The sequence below is a fragment of the Octopus bimaculoides genome, chromosome 1 (assembly GCF_046866305.1).
Source record: "Octopus bimaculoides isolate indiv1 chromosome 1, ASM4686630v1, whole genome shotgun sequence".
Lineage (NCBI taxonomy): Eukaryota > Metazoa > Mollusca > Cephalopoda > Octopoda > Octopodidae > Octopus > Octopus bimaculoides.
The window spans coordinates 67,860,267-67,879,145 of record NC_142928.1 but is presented as its reverse complement, the minus strand read 5'-3'; the positions used below and the strand labels follow the sequence as shown (position 1 = coordinate 67,879,145).

Sequence of the window (18,879 nt, the reverse complement as noted above, 5' to 3'; positions counted from 1 at the left end):
GGCCAGACGAGAAAAATTATGTGTGTATGAACGCGATGAGGCACGGAACCGAGAGAGACAAAGTGGTGGCGTGCGTTGCTTGGCGAAAGCCAAGGAAGGAAAGGATTATTGACCGGAAGCATGTGACCATGCCGGTGCAAAGGGAAGAGAGAGAGTGGTAGAGGGAGAAAGAGAGTGAGGAAGTAGAAGAATAGGTAAGCAACGAGAGGAAAAGAGAAAGAGAGTATACACAGAGAGAGAGAGAGAGAGAGAGAGAGAGAGAGAGAGAGAGAGAGAAAATAAGTCCTGGGGTCGTTTTGTTCGATTAAAGGTGGTTCTCCAACATAGCCGCAGTGAAATAACTGAAACAAGTAAAAGAATATATATAATATATATTTGAAAGTCTTTGTGAAAATGACTTAATAAACTTTTTATGTATAAAGGGAAGTTTTTTTCAATTATTTTTTTTTTAAAGTTATATCGATATGTAACTAAACTTTTTACCCGACTTCTGCTAGTATAAGAAGTAACATTTACTATTACTTTACTGCAGCCACTAAAATGTGTGAGCACTTTCGATTAACCTTTTCAAAGACACATACGCGCACACACATACACACACACACACAAGCACACTCACACACGCATATATATATATATATATATATATATATATATATATATATATATATATATATATATATATATATATATATATTTATATATACATATATGCAAGCATACATGCATACATGTAATTATGTATGTATGTAAGTATGTATGTATGTATTTATACACAAGCACATATCTCTGAATATGTGGAAATGGATCGAATCTTGAGACAGATTTACTACATCTTAATACTACATTTGGACTGATAACAAAAACAGCTGGCACCCCGTCAGTTATACAAGTTTAAGGTTTTAAAGTTTGATCATTTTCACCCGGTCAGGAAACAGAATTTGGAAGTGACAGCACGTTTTGTCAACAACCTGAAAAAGCACTTGTTGTCAATATTTGTATTATACACACGGAAAATGAGTAAACAACACGTCTTTTGTAGTTTTAAGCATTCAATATGCATTTAATGCGATAAACAGTACATTGCAAATTAAATATTAAAAAAGAAAATACATTTAAGCATTTGATATGCATTTCAGTAGAACACAGCGTCAACAAGTGATTTCAGTGTATTTGTCAACACGTGTTTTCTCATAAACAAAATAATTCTCATGTTCGGCTAGTTAGTATGGAAACAGATATGAATGTGTCTGTGGCTTACGATTGGCTAAAATTACCCAAAATGTTCAAACTTTAATAGCTAATAACTCTTTATTTATTGATTTATAACGAAAATGATTTTTATGACATCGATTATCCTGTAAAAGTGTATCATTACACTGAATATGAAATCAATTCGAACAGAAATTGAGGTTGGCAGCCAAATATAAAAGATTCGCAATGTGAAATAAATTGCCTTGCTCGCGGATACAATGCGCTGCCGCTTTCCAAACATACGACCGTAACATCGTGAGCCGAATACCCTCACCACTAAGCCACGCACATTCAGAACAGAAACAACAACACCAGCAACGATAGATAGCCGTTACAATAACAACAACCCAAAAACTATTTTTTTTAACACAAAACCCTATTTTATAAGAATAAAAAAGAATTTATCTATGCATATCGATATTTTAAAGGAACACTCTGCCCTCTCTTAACATCTTTGTTCTGCATATGGAGAAAGATTATTCTCTGTGTACATTAACCGACATATGTCGTCACTTAAGAAACATAAGTGACAGAAGACCAACGTACTAAAGACTACATTCCTTGCTTTTAAAATATCATAACCGTCATAACTATATGTTTAAATAATCACATATCAACTGAGCACAAGGTCTTAACATACTATGATAATATACCTCGAAATATGGTGTGCGAATCAACTGCTAAAACCGAACCCGTCAGTAAGATATGACGTTTGTCCTACGATGAAACCTCTTTTGACTACAACATGCACAGCAGTTTTTTTTCACTAAAACTTTTTTCATACGAAAATAATTTATCTATACCGAGAATGTTTAAGCAATATGCGATTTTTTACTTTCTCTCCTGTTTTGTGAGTATGTGTGCACGCGTTGTGTCTGTAAAAACTCAGCTTGTGAAAACATTCACTAATATATTTTCAGTAAAGCTATTATACGAAAACATTTATTTTGTGGAAGTATATTTTTGTATTTTTGCTTTCATTTATGTAAATATATGATAGAAATGTATACTTTCTATGTTAAAAAAAGAAACTTCTTTTATTCAAATATGTACTACAAAAACAACAGTTTCAATCCTTTCTCATTATTTTTCACACGCGCATATGCGTGCACTCACAGAAACATACACACAGTGTGATGCAGAAGTTCCTTTCGTAATCAAATGTTACAGAAGATGCTAAAAGGAATTTTGAATCATACCTATATTTCTTTATTCTCATTTAATATATATATATTTGTCTATGTTCATTCACACTAAATATAACATTGTTTTGGTCTTTCTCTTTGTCTTTCTCACTTCCTCTCTCTCTCCCTCTCCCTCTCTCTCTCCCTCACATATATATATATATTAATCAAAGAACATACTGAGTATGACTACCTGCTGGAAATAACAGTCACAATTCTTATTTAAACCACCGAAAAAATAACACTGACAATAACTACAGAAATTAACCGTCTGCAAGCATAAGGGCTAAGAAAATTCTTCAATATACCAATATAGCATCCAGTATTTGGACTCACGAGGACCGGTTTCTGGACTGGTATTATAGCCTCACTCTTCTTCAGCGCGTGTTACCACGTTGAAAGAATATCCCCCAACCCGTCACGTTGAAGTCCAGGCTGCAACTGATTTCTTTTGGGCTTAAGCATAGCATTTTCAGTGTGAGAAAATAATTCCAACACGGAGCAAATAATTCAGCAGATAATATTTGCGAAGATACATTTCATCTAGGATAAAATAATTAAATTGATAATGACAGAATTAATAATATAGGCGATTGCAGGCCCCAAAAATAGTTGAAGAAGGTGAGGGTATTATACCATTCCAGAAACTGGTCCATGTGAGTCCAAATACTAGAAAATATATAGCTGGATGCTATGTTGAATGATTTTCTTAACCTGTATGCTCACAGACGGTTGATTTCTGTAGTCGTTGTCAGTGTTATTTTTTTCGGTGGTTTAAATAAGAGATTTGACTGTTATTTCCAGTAGGTAGACATACTCAGTATGTCCTTTGATTAATAGAAATTTTAATCGTTCAGCTATTTAATGCTTTTGGGGGCCTGCAATCGCCTATATTATTAATTCTGTTATTATAAATTCAATTATTTTATACTAAATAATGATAGAATTAATGGCACCTTTACAAATATGTTCTGCAGAATTATTTGCTCCGTATTCAAATATACATACATACATACATATATATATATATATATATATATATATATATATATATATATATATATATATATATATATATATATATATATATATATATATATATATAAGGAGCAAAAATACTAGAGATTCAGTATACACCACGTGGTAGATTTTGAGTTGGAAATATGTGGAAAGCATATATAAAAAGTTGAAGAGAAATGCCTTCGTTTCACATAGTTAAAAATCGTTTTATAAAGAAATTTTTTAAATATATAAACATATTTTATGGATGTCGTGATATTTCGCTATTTAAATTAGCTTTCCAAGGGACATTGTGAAGTAATCAATTCTTGTAACAAAGATATCTCGCCATTTTGGATGCTTGAAAAATAAGAATCAGTCTAGAGAGTGGACAAAGGGGGGCAATAAATGGCAAGGGGAGAAACTACTCAGTATAATTTTTGAAGTAGTCGAGTTAGTTTATTATGGTGTGGTCTGTACTTTTGTATGAACAGGTTTTCCTTGTTTAGGCATTCTTGTAAGGAGAGTGAATTTTTGCATTGGTATAATGGAAAGATATGGAAATTCGGTGTTTTATTTCTTGCGCATCTGTCGATGTGTTCGCTCAGGGTTATCTGCCTGTATTGAAGAAAATTAATCTGATCTTTATGCAGCGTGACTCTGCGTCTCAAAGGCCCACATAATTGAAGCCACAAACTGAGCAGGTTAAGACATAGATAAGGTTCTGGGAAGCACATGTGAAGTTGGTCTTAATTGAGAATTTTACCCCTTGCTTGAATGTGAATTCCTACCCTTCAGTTAGATATGGGCATATACCCAAATTAGGTCGTCTGCATTTTTAAACTGTTGTTATCGTATGTACTGAGTATTTGTTAGGAGTTTCTTGAGGGATTTGTGTTGTTTTTGCAGGAAAATAAGACAATGTAGAATATGCTAAAATATTATTTTATGTGCGAATATACTGGTCGCTCTATGACCGACCATAACTTATAAAATCCTTAAGCATATATTACCACTCTAATGCTTAAGCGTATATGTATGTCATTATTTAGTTTTATTTCAAGATTTCTTGCCAATAGCGAAAGAGTCGGTTTCTAAGCTAGAACTTCCACAACATCAATGTATGTATGTATGTATGTATGTATGTATGTATCCATGTATGTATGTATGTATGTATATATGTATGTATGTATGTATGTATGTATGCATGTATGTATGTATGTATATATGTATGTATCTATATATCTATCTATCTGTCTGTCTGTCTCTCTCTCTCAGATAGATAGATAGATAGATAGATAGATAGTATCAGTGAAACAGTAGATCAAATCCCAAAAGAAAGCACACCCTAAAATTTAGAACAGTAATACTATATATATGCCTGTGCATAAGTGTACATATGTATGAGAATTTACAGCTTCGTATTAATGTAATAGTCAGCAATGTATACATCAGATATCAATTTGTATATTGGGTATTAACATGTCCATTATCACTTAATGTGTTTTCAATTTTTACGTGCATCAATGTCTTTGTGTGTCTATGTCTTTCGCTTACTGTAAATTATTTTTTGAGAGAAGATTAATTGCGTCATATGATTTCGTGTTAGGTATATCAGTACTAAATGCGCTTAGAAATTTTCATCAGCCGTTATCCAAACTCATTATTTTTTAAATGCCGTTATCATAGAAAGCTATCAGGAAGAAAAATATTAACATAGACATACATATGCGATTATATATGCAGATAATATATGCAGATATATATATGTATATATATATATATATATATATATATATATATATATATATATATATATATATATATATATATATATATATATATATATATATATATACAGGTGTGTACATATACATATGTACACACACACACACACACACACACACACACACATATATATATATATATATATATATATATATATATATATATGTGTGTGTGTGTGTGTGTGTGTGTGTGTGTGTGTGTGTGTACGATATATACTGATGTGTATACAGATATGTGGATAGATAGATACATACATACATACGTACATATACATATTACATGTATGCATATACAAGTATCTCTCTCCTCTCTCTCTCTCTCTCTCTCTCTCTCTCCCTCTCTCTCTCTCTCTCTCCCTCTCTCTCTCTCTCTCTCTACATGACACAGCGTGGCAAGAATGCACCTACGTTAGACAAGTAAGAAAACGTAAATACTTTAATTTGAGAATTCTTCTTCCATATCGTTTCTATCAGTGTGCCAATGAATGTAGCATATATTCTGTATTCCTCGAAAATTAAAAACTGCATGACTTCTGCTATTATAACAAGTAACTATTACTATTACTTTACGGCAACTACCAAAGATGTTATTTCTTTTTGTTACACAAACGCTATTTGGTCGATGAGTTATTTCAGATGAATATCTAAAATTGCTCGAGAATTGAATACTATGGATAAGAACACTACGCTACCTACTGTATTCACATAGTTGGTTTTCGAGAATCATATAACTTAATTAACTATGATGTAGTTTGCAGCCTAAGTCTACATCGTTAGTAAGTCCTGAAATTGTCATTCACACTTTTAGCCCCTCCGCTAAGATACAAATTGAGAGTCGTTAATTTCATGCCTTCACAGAATCATTTGTATACGATAAATTAATCCGGTATTGTACAAAAAGACAGTGAACTCTTTATGAATTTGTTCTGGAATAGAATTTGTTTTTCTTGCCTGTAGTATATATATATACGTATGTAGATATATAAATATATGTATTTATGTATATGTATATGTGTATATATATATATATATATATATATATATATATATATATATATATATATATATATATATATATATATATATTACACACATTATATATGTATATATATGTACATACAGATAGATAGATGTGTGTGTATGCTTGTTTGTGTGTATCTACATGACAAGCAGTAGTCGTTAACATCGTTGGAAATTTATGAAATGACATAAGAATTGAAGCCTTACATACTGTTATATCGCACGTTCGGATGATGTCTACTCAACTGATTTCATTATTGCGGCATATAGCCTTTAAAAAAAGAGGGTACATTACAAGGACTGACAACAGAAAACGTGGGGTACATAAAACGAATGATGAAATACGAAATGAAATATTTAACAATGAAATATTTAACAATGAAAGGATGTAATGGCTTACGAGCCCCTCAAAGCTCGCAGTTCCATTTTACTGTTCTAATTATACATATTAATTATCAGTTTTTTGTCTGTTATGTATACCATGAGGTTCTCTAATTCCACCACATTGGGTAAACTGTCATATTTTATATATATTCCGGTAGGTCTAATTCTGGTTCCATCAGTCTTTACTTTCTCTCTTCCTCCAATAAAACTGCTCTTTCATCGGGTTCGACCATCTCATAATTCAGTCTGACTCTTATTAGATTTTTCAGTTTTGCTCATCTCTTTCCTATCTCTATATCCTTATTGTATCTTAACGCTGTTCTTATATTTCGTCCAGCAATCTGTCCTATTTGTGCTACATATTTCTCTCTCCTCCTTACTTTCTCTTTCCACTCATCAAACTTCTTCTTTCTCGCTCTTTGCACTTCGATTTTTTTTCCTCCAGCTTCTTGTTGTCTCTGGTTCCTGCTTTCGAATCTCTATACTTTCTTATTCCATTGTAACTTGTTTCTTCGTCTCCGTTTTCTTTTCTTGGGACTCTTTGGCGGAGACTCCACTCTCGTTCTTTTCCTGTCGCAGCTTCCTCCTCCTTTTCCTTCTCCACTTCTACCACCACTGCTTCTACTACGTCCATCTGCCCTTGTTTCTAGGGGCACCTTGCTTGCATGTGTCCCCTATCTCTGCAGCTGTAGCATATTAGCAGTCTCCCCTCTATCATGACTCATCGGGGTCTCATCGGGGAGCACCAACTCCTCCGCCATCTTATGTAAATATGGCAGAGTTATGTGTACCAAAACTTCGAGACCATAACTCCTCCAGTTGATCTCCTTCGACTTCTCCACCTTTATTATATCCACCTCCTCCTCGAAGTTGTAGATGATGGCTGCCACCAGCCATGCTTCATCAATCTCCGGGGGCACTCTCCCTATCCTAACCCTTACGGCGCGTCTCCCGCAGTAGGTCGGTAAGAATGCCCACTTTGTTGATTTCAAAGGCCTCGTGGCGTGCCTTTTTGCCCCCTCCTCGTTAACGAAGCGAACCTCCACCGTGCCGTACTTCCTCCCTCTTGAGCAAAATGTTGTTACTGCTTTAATCGCTTGAAAACATTCCTCAATTTCTTCGATTTCCGCTACTTCAATCTTTTTCGTTTCTGTGTTAAATTTTCGGTAAACTATTCTTTTTTTCTCCGCTCTTTGTAACACGTCGGGTGGTGGTTTTAAGAAGAAGCAACCTCCCTCCTTTACAATTACTCCATTGTAGTCCTTAAAATCTCTTCCTTCCGTCTCAACTTCCTTTAGCTGCAACATGTTGGGTGTCGGGCTTTTGCCTGCTACCGCAGTATAACTGCCAGCTTCCATGCCTAACAATGGGTAGAAGAAACAAATTCAACAATAGTTCAATCAACAAATCCAACGACAATATCAACAATTTCAATAACAGTTTCAAAAATCAATTTTCACAACTCACCGCTCGGAGACATCTACTCAACTATGAATCTTTATTACAGGCATGTAGCCTTAACAAAGAAGGGACAATGCAAGGACAGACAACCCAAAACATGGGTACATATATGGAATGTTGAGTATGAAATGGAGTATCTATAATGAAAGGATGAAATGGCTTTCGAGTCCCCCAAAACTCCCAGCTTCATTTTACAGTTCTATTTATACAGTTTATTATCAGTTGCCGTTTTCATCTGTTATATATTCGGTCAGATCCTCCAAACCAATTACGTTCGACAGATTTTTGGTGCCGAACATATATTTGAGGGTTTGTAATTTTATCCGGAAACAACTCTATCAACTTCTCCAGTCTATCCTTCTCCACCAGCACTGCTCTTTGATTGCCTCAAACATCTCTGTGTCCAAGTTTACTCTTATTAAACCTTTGCTCTTCACTATCTTCTTCTCTATTTCCATTTCGTTTTGGTAGAACATCAACGTTCTCAATTTACTTCCCTTAGGTCTTCCTGTTCTCACCACATGCTCTAACTGCTTCTACAGTATTCCTTCCCTCTCCATAATTCTCTGCATTCTTGCTACATTTTTATGTTAATCTCTGCTTCCTCGGGTTCTGAAGTTCGCTTCTCTGTACTTTCTTTATTCTCAGCTGCATTCCTTTTTCCTTTCTTTTTCTTGGGGCTTTTTTGTCTATTCTTATCCTTGCGGCACGTTTCCCGCAGTAGATTGTCAAGAGTGCCCACCTTGTTGTTCTCAAGGCCACATCTTCTTCGCTTCTAAATCGCACCTTCACTGTCCCGTATTTCCTCCCTCTTGCGTAGAAGGTCGTCATCTCCTTCACTTGACTGAGACATTCTTCTGTCTTCCGTTGCCACTACCTCTATTTTTTTCTTTTTTTTTTTTTTGCTTTCAACGTTTAGTGTTCTGTACAATATTATTTTCTTCTCCGCTCGTTACGTGGCTTCTTTCGGCGGTGTCACCCGAAGGCAATCTCCCTCCTTTACAATCAATTTCCTATGCTACTTCACTTTGTTTATGTCAATTTTAACTTCAGTCTTCTGCATTGCGTCGGCAGGCAGGATTTTGCCTGCTGCCGCCGCGTAGCTTCCAGCTGCCATCCCCAATCAATGGGTATCAATAACAAATTTTCAAAATCGTTCAACAATAGACAATAACAATATTCTTCAACAATTTTCAACAATGCACAAATAATCCACTCACCGCACGCAACGCTCTCCTCCAATCAAAATCACCAACGCCAACTCAGAAAAATCTCTGCGCAACTACTATCTTTATTTGGGCAAAAAGCCCTAACATAGAGTGCATATTACAAGGACAGACAACACAAAACGTGGGGTACATATAACGAATGATAAGTATGAATGAAATATTTACAGTTTTTAATGTTTGTTATATGTTCCATCAGATCCTCTGTTGTAACAACATTGGGCAGATTCTCGTAACGTATATATAATCCACTCGCTGTAATTTTTCCAGGGAACAACTCTTTAAACTTCACTTTATCCATCTCTACCAGTACTGCTTTTTCATATTCTTCAAATATCTCCGGGTCCAATTTCACTCTTATTAACCCTTTTATTTTAGATATCCACTTCTCTATCTCCATCTCCTTAGCATAATACATTATCGTTCTCAAATTTCTTCCTTTAGAATTTTCATTTAGCCATACATATTCCGTCTTCTGTTGCACTCTCACCTCCCACTCATCAATTTTCACCGCTTTTGCTGGATCTCTTATATATTTATATACATTCTCAGATTCTTGAGTTCGCTCGTCTATGGTTTCCTCTATGGTTTCCTTTTCCTCCGCTGTTTTCTTTTTCCCTTTGTGTTTTTTTAGGGTCTTTTGGCGGCGATTCTATTCGTGCTCTCTTTCTCTCTGCTGCAGTTTCCTCAACCTTTTTTCCTCTTCCCTTATTTCTTCTTCCACTGCTTCTTCCTCACTTGCTACTGCTTCCTCCACCTGTACTTCTCTTAGGGGACACTTTGCCTGCATGTGTCCCCTACTTCTGAATTTATAGCACACGGGTGGCCTCCATCTACCACGACTCTCAGTCGGGTGTCATCGGGGAGCACCAACTCCTCCGCAATATTGTGTAGATCTGGTAGAGTTATATGGGTTAAAATTTGTAACCCAAAACCCCACCAGTTGATCTCCTTTGATTTTTCTACTTTGACAATTTCCACCTCCTCCTTGCAATTAAAGATTATTGCTGCTACTATCCATTCTTCATCTATCTCCGGGGGCACTCTTCCTATCCTTATCCTTGCTGCTCTTCAGCCGCAGTATATAGGTAGAAGTGCCCACTTATGTGTTCTCAGGAATACAGTGGAATACCACTTCACCTCTTCTTCACTCTTAAAACGCACCACCACTGTACCATATTTCTTGCCTCTCGCGTAAAACGTTGTTACCTCTTTAATTTCATTTAGGCATTCCTCAATTTCCTCTACCTCCGCTACCTCAATCCTCTTCGTACCACATTTAATTTCTTATAAATATAACAACTCCACAGTGCCCGCTAGTTGAGTTCAATCTGCATTGTCCATATTTTCAAAAAAATTCACACAACTAATCTTAATTTCTAGGTTGCAGACTTTAGAATGCCCAGGAGGGTTTTTTTCGTTCTACTAATGTTATTAATAATCTCTGTATATGCAATATCTTTTTTGAAATAAGTATATTACTTATGTCAATCCTTTCTCAATTAATATAGCGACGTGTGCAAGGCAAAATACTTACAGTCAAGAATCAGATGATAGCCACGCTTTAACTTGTACTCTTAAAGTTGTTAGATTTATCTATGTCAACATTATTCTTCTTTTGGCACTTGAACATCAAATGCCAAAACAAATTGTCGCTTGATATAATGCAATAGCATAAAAGCGAAAATAAAACTAAAGAAACGTAACGCGTCTACTGCATTAATGTTCAAATGAAATCGCAGCATATTTCTTCTTTCAAACCAGATCCTTATCAGGGAGAAAATAATAGTCTCTCAGTTCTTTATTCGATGTAAATGTCTTCTAATTGCACTTCTTTAAACTGACGTATATTGTCAGCTTCTTCACTACTTTTTTATTGCCACTATACATTCTCTTCTCTAACTTAGCAATCACAACATAATAATTTTCTTTCTTTTTTTCTTAATGACTACATTTACATTCGAGACACTTCTCTTACTTACAACCTTTGTTCATTTCTTTCATTCACTTATGTTATTTCCATTATCTTTGTTTAGTCGTTTTTATCATTTTCTCGCAAACCCAAATGCATTATGATGTCTTCCATTTTCAAGTTAGTTCATATTTTTGCTTCACCTTCTTCTCTCTCATGCCTCTTCTCCATCTTCTTTCATTCCTTAGAATATCTCTCATTTACCTCTATTAAACTACTCACTCTCAGTATGTCAAAATTATTCATGGGCATTTACTTGATGAGCTACATAAAATAGACAACGTCAAATGAAATCGACTAAAGTAACTTCGCCAATCCTCTTACGTACATATGCTTGAGTAAAAACTGTTCTCAAATTAATGTCAACTACTTATCTTTTTGACTAAAAATATCCAGAATTTTTTGTACATTTCGTGTAAGTGTTGACCCTAGTTCTTTAAAAAGAAAAGATATTTTTAAATGATGATATATTCTTATACGTAAATGTTAGGTTATGCAAGGCATATTGTTGATGGATCTGAGCTGTTCGATGTTCAGTGTCACACCATAGCTTAATTGGAATTTCTTTAAATACACAGATGATATAACAAATATTAAAATATTAGGTGTATAAACTATATTCTTGCACATTGTGTGATATTTTTGTAGTATAACATAGTCTATGCATTTACTTTTCTATACATATCCTTGAAAAACTACATTTTAACAATGTTATAATTTGAACTGAAGCGTTATTTCTTCTCAGTAAAATATTTTTATAGCTTTAAAATGTTTTTTTATTTTGTATTTTACATGTAAATACAATATAGATTATCAAAGTCTCGTTTTAAGAACAACTGTCGTTGTAGAATGAGTTACCAATTTAATTCAAAAAAGTGTTTTCATCCCAATAAGATATTATGATCGACTCTAAGTTTTTGTCAACCTATAAGAATACAAAAAAATGATTTTCAGTTTGAAATCTATTGGAATTTTATGTTTTATTTCAAGTGAATAATATCTACTAAAAATCGTTCGCCAATTTTTAAAGTATTTATAATCATACGAAGCATGTGTATATTTCTTTTACCAATAGGCAAACACTTAGCGAGTTGAATAACTGCGATATCCTGTAAACAGTACGCGTAAATTAAAAGGTATTACGAATACTTATAAGAAGATAATGAACAATATATAATAAATATAATGCTTTTCAGACTTATCCAGTAATATTATTTCACTCTTATACTAGTTTCAGTCACTTAACGCTGGCAAACAATAAAAATAACAATGAGATGTCATAAATTGTATTGCATATTACTTTCCCGAGATTACTATATATACTTAAGAAGCAACAGGCTTTTTGGAGTAGAATTATTCTGTCCACTTCGAGACACTCGTTACCATGGTGCAAAGGATATCTCTTCTTATGGTTACATGTATGTTATCAAAAAGCGTTATCATTACGAGTAGACACGGGATAATTGTGACATTACGCTGTACTTTTAGTGAAGTAACTACGACAGACTAACGGGGCCGTATAATTCATAATATTATCCTAACGTAGACATAGAGATAGATGATATATACTTTGTATCGATATCTCTGAGACAAACACCGTTTAAATAGACATAAAAACACGCACCGATACAGAGAGGCAAATACGGACACATGCACATATATACATACATACATACATACACGCATACATATGCATATATATATGTATATATATATATATATATATATATATATATATATATATATATATATATGTGTGTGTGTGTGTGTGTGTGTGTGTGTGTGTGTATGCCTATATATATATATATATATATATATATATATATATATATATACGCATACACACATATACATACACATATATCCGTACGTAGGTCCGTGTATATTGGTATATGTTTTATATGTATATGAATATATATATATATATATATATATATATATATATATATATATATATATATATGTATGTATATATACAAATGATTTGATATTTGGTAATAAATATATGTGTAATTAATTAATAATGAGGAAGCATTCCCATCTAATATTAGATACAATGAGTATAGTATTATTATTATTATTATTATTATTATTATTATTATTATTATTATTATTATTATTATTATTATTATCATTATTATTATTATTATTATTATTTTTATTATTATTATTTTTATTATTATTATTATAAAAGTGGAAAGTATTCATGTAGATAGATAGATAGATAGATAGATAGATAGATAGATAGATAGATAGATAGATAGATAGATAGATTACTAAGTATAATGCGTATGTTTCGTTTACATACAAATTTTTAAACAGTTTAGAAGCAACGCCAAGTAGAGTGGCTAACTGTAGTCCTCCTTTAACGCATCTTATTTAGCATAGTATGTGGTTTAATTTTCTAAAAGGATCACAAAAGAGGAAACAGGTTTGGTTAGGAAAATTAATGTATCTAGATATACTGAGGATTTATCCGTTCCTCATGTTTCATTATTCGAGTGTAAATAATAGGGATTTAGAAGCCAGTAAAATGTTAAGAATGTTATTAAAATAAGTTATCTAGACGTTACGATTGAGGTATGTAATGAATGTTACTAATCCATACAGTAAGTCTGATGCCTTTCCATCAAGCTAAAATTCGTGTATTTCGTGTAAAGTCATGTAATTAGGAACAGTTGAAAGTTAACAAAAAGCACATTGTTTTACCGTGTGTAGAACGCTGTACGCCTTATTAAATAAATGGAATGTACTCAGCATAGATAATAAGATCTGGGATAATAGTGAAGATGATTTAACGATAGAATTGAATAAAAATCTGATTATTTGAATGATTACACGGTGTTTTAATATGGAATATGTTCAAGTTTTCAGCTTTCAGTTAAATTAAAAGGTTTAGATGTTACAATCATAGGTTTGGTGTGTAGAAAATAAAAACAGGGTTTTGAATACATGAAATTTGCTACGGCAAATTATTAAGCCAAAAACTGTTTAGCATTAAAAAATTTATTACCAAAGTGTACTCGGGATTGTATGTTGTAATGATATTTTTGAATGAATAAGGAATAAATTTGGTTAACAACTCGTATTCTCAGTGTATGATTAGCTGTGTAAACTTGTGGTTTGTAACAGATAAGGAGATTGTTGATTTTGATGGTTTTATAGTATTTATATATATACATATATATTCATATTTTATGTATGTAAGCATGTATGTGTATGTGCGTATGTGTGTGTGTATGCGGCTGTATGAGCGAGCGTGTATGTGTATGTGGCTATATGTGCGATCGTACGTGTGTGTGTTTCTACCAAGCTATACTTAAAACCAATTTAATATTATCTAAAAATTTATCTAATACCTTTTATTAAAGTACACAATTTTTACAAGGAAGACGTTGACGTGGACTTGAACGTTCAGTCCTCCTCTCCATTATCAGAAAGTTTGCTGCGAACGACCATATATGTGCGTGTGCGAGTGTTTATGTGTGCATTTGTATGCGTGTGTGTGCGTGTTGTGTCATTTTCTTTGTTCATTTTAATGTTAAATGATCTAAAACAAAATTTATCTCTGTATATTAATAATCAGGCTAATAATCATTATTAGTCATGATGACTACAATTTTTAGCCCATACCAGTCCTAATCCGACTACATAGAATTACGTGTACTCGCCATGATCTTTCCAGCTTGTCATTCTTTATTGAGGCGATGTTGATAAATTTATCTTCTCTGAAGATTGTAGGGTGTTATTTGGAGATTTAAATATTTTTACGTATATCACAAAAAAATCTCAATATTGCATTTTTAGAATAATAGCTTACTTCTCTACAGTGAATAGAGAATTTGAATAGTATTAATTCGTGTTCTTATTTTCTTTTTCGTTTCAGCCTGCAGCCCCTGTAGCGGATTATTATAGACGCTTTGATACCGACAAACTTCCTGAAAATGGCCGACTTTCCCCAAGGTTTATTCGCAAATTGAATCCATCGGCTTCGGCTACAGCCAGCGAGACTTTCGAAAGGCAATTCATGCGTGTCCTCCAAAAAGTCTATCAAACCATTGAACGCAATGAAATGAGACTGGCTGAGCAAGACCGACGTGACCTCATCAAACAGGAATGGCAACAGCTGGCCTTGATTATAGACAGAGTACTTCTCCTTATATTTCTAGGACTCACAATAACCGTAACTTTAACAGTTTTTTTCCAAGGACCTTGAAATAATGTTTTTAAAATTCTATTGGAGTAAAAATGAAAAGAAAAATATAAATTCATGGTCTAATTGTGGGACAATGCACCTAAATTGCTAGAGGAAGTTTTATGTCAGTCACCAAAACTGGGCTTCTTAAGTATACAAGAAAGGAATACATACGCAAGAACATGAGAAAGTTTTGGTTTGTTAAACAGCCATGAGGCATCCACACAAATTCTTACTCGTTAAGAATGCAAAATGAATATAGTTCTTAATAATTATGTTATACAGTTAGAATTATTATTACTATGACTATCATCATCCTCATGTTTATTTTTAATTATTTTTTAATATTAATATTAATATTGCTGTTATTGTTGTTTGATTTCTATGTTTCCTTTCCAACTATGACTAAAACCACCTTTAGTTACAGCATTACTGGTCACGTATGTTATAAAATTTCAATCAATGAAAAAAGAAACTTCAAAAAAGAAAGAAGGAAACAATGATGTCATTTTATTAACCATGTTTTTAGTTTATTGTTATATATTAAACAGATTGTTAAAATTTAACGAAAAATACAGCTTCGGAAACTTGTGGGAAGTTTGAAAAGTAACAAAAAATTAAGAGTGGACAAATCATTGCTCGTAAAACTTAGATAACTAAAGTTAAAATTTTTCGCTGAATTAAACAAAATATGAATTCATAAAGATAAACAATTCTCAAAATTTATGGACATTTTTCGATGTTGAACAAGAATTGTGAATAAAATGTCAGTAAATAAAAAATGGAGTAATAATATGATTTAACAGGCCAAAATTAGGTCACTTTACAGAGAGAGCGAAAACAATGAACATTGTTTGTTTTTCAACTAATTTAATAATTTTTTAATTATCATTATTATATTTTCGTTTCCACATTCACCAATTTTCATTATATTTCTTTTAAAAGCGTTATGTGAAAGAAAGACAGCAGTTAAAAACGGAGATAAAACACAATCCATTTAAATCAACGAGATAATAGTAATAATAATAATAATAATAATAATAATAATAATAATAATAATAATAATAATAATAATAATAATAATAAATTCATTTATAGAACGTGTTGAACATGTTTGCATTTCTCGATATACATAGAACTACAATAATATATATAGCAGTGTCATAGATACAATGTACCAGTGAAATGTGTAGGTTATCGTTTTAACTGTAAATTTACATCATTATTAACTGAAAAACCACACGGTGAAGAATCGCTTTGCAACTATGTTATTTCCTCTCCTTCTCTATCTCTCTTTCCCTTTCACACTCTCTTTCTCACTCCCTCTCTCCACTTATCTCTCTTTATCTTTTTTTTGTATTCCCTAATTCCTTATTTCTTTTTAAGTACACATCGACGTGAAATTCTGAATTACTAAATTAAGAATGATATTTACTTCTTCATCAAGTTAATTTCTTACATTAACAGCATTGCCATCATCATCGCCACCATTACAAGTATAGAAGACACGATTACAACTATAATTACTTTCATCGTAAATACTTCCTCTTTCGTCCTTCCTCTCCTGAAGTACATATTATCATCAGTTACGAATCCCACATCATCTTTGACAAAACTAACGATAATATACATGTTGTCGGTCATCATGCTCATACAATAGTAATTCCACTGGTACTATATATTAGGTCATTAGTGTAACGGTTATTCATATTAATATTTATCACAATTGTCAGTATTTTGAAAGAAACTGAGATTCCAATAACTAAATATTGTTAGATACTCTTAGAATGATTTCTATGACTATGCATAACTGTATAGGCAACCTGAAGTTTTCTTTGTATCACATATTAATCTCCTTAAAGGATATAAACGCCTAAGCCTTAATCTTTAAATGTGAGATTTTAGAAAGTAATAAGCGTGTACACATAGATCTATATAAGTGTTTGTATATAAATGTGTAGGTGTGCTTTATATAGCGTGTATTTGACGTTATAGAAAACACCTAATAGATATTTAATGGACGATCTCAAACGGGAGTGCATTATTTTCTAATAGGGATAACATGAAGTCATTTTTGTTGCAATGGAATCGGATAAACTTTGACGGATAGGCTGGTACGTTATTGTGGATAAGAGAATAAAAACTATAGAACCAAGACTATATCTTAGATAAGGCATTTCTTAGCAATATGCAGATATAACTATTTGCATCAAAACCTAGCACTTTATGTATCTAACTGCGGTGGAGTAACGTATGTAGTCAGATTTGGCTGAATCAAAACATTCGAACGGTAGGGAAATTTTGCTAGTTTTTTGAGCAGCCAATTACCAACACCCGCTCTTTATTGAGAAGGTAACTGATATTCGAATGTGATTTTCTAGTAGAGCGTTATCAATACCCGGTCTAACTAGTTCCTCTCAGACATATCACATATACAAGGGTTACGTCGGAATATGCACAAATTCTATGTACATTTCAAAGATTTTCTCATGCTCTATTTTAGAATTCTAGTATGTTATCCGAGTTAAAAATGCTCTTTAAAAGATTGGAATTTTTTATATTGCTAGATATAAGGCAGGTTTTTAAACATGTATCTCACAAATTCCTTAAATAGCTGTGAATGGGTTAGAATGGAAAGTAAAATATGAAAAAATAATACAAACGGAAGAAGAAGAAGAAGAAGAAGAAGAAGAAGAAGAAGAAGAAGAAGAAGAAGAAGAAGAAGAAGAAGAAGAAGAAGAAGAAGAAGAAGAAGAAGAAGAAGAAGAAGAAGAAGAAGAAAGGATGATGACGATGATGATGATGACCATGACGACAGTGACGACAACGACAACGACAATTATGATGATGATGATAATAGTGAGAATGATGATGACAGACGTAATAGCTGTTGTTTTGGTGGCGGCCGTGATCATGAAGGTGTGAAAGGGAGGAGACGGCAGTAAGGAAAATGATATAGATGACAATCATGCATGATGTAGGTGGCGTAAAATTTGAAAAACCAATGAGATACAACAAGACAGAAGAGAGGAAGGACGGTGACGATGATAACGACAGTGGTGCTTATAATGATGATGACAGAGATAATATTGATGAAATTTATGATGACGACAAGTATAAGTATGGTATATTGATGCCTAGAAAGCTTAAATATTTTAATATGAATAGAAATATTTCTAATAGTGAGAAACGCTGTTGTACTGATTTCTGCTTGAAGAGATATGACATCACTCACAGTATATTTAGAAAAAGGCATTATTAACGTTAGAACATGTCAAATAGTGATAAAAAAATGGTTTAGGGGAAGAATGCAATATCTCTAATAGTATTCATAATGGATTTCAGCATGTCCTTAAACACACACAGATATAGATACGCATGTAATAATAATAATAAT

At 33.0% G+C, this 18,879-nt stretch overlaps 1 protein-coding gene across 4 annotated transcripts in view; it reads left to right on the top strand.

Moving 5' to 3' along the window:
- Positions 1-18,224, top strand: part of LOC106873299 (neuronal acetylcholine receptor subunit alpha-10) — a 1,766,016-nt gene extending 1,747,792 nt beyond the window's left edge. For all 4 annotated transcript variants that reach the window (XM_089352066.1, XM_089352088.1, XM_089352074.1 and 1 more), the window contains one exon: positions 15,174-18,224. In XM_089352066.1, the coding sequence (XP_089208192.1) occupies positions 15,174-15,503 (330 nt within the window). In that variant the 3' untranslated portion in view covers positions 15,504-18,224. The remainder of the gene's footprint in view (positions 1-15,173) is intronic.
- The last annotated feature ends 655 nt before the right edge of the window (positions 18,225-18,879 follow it).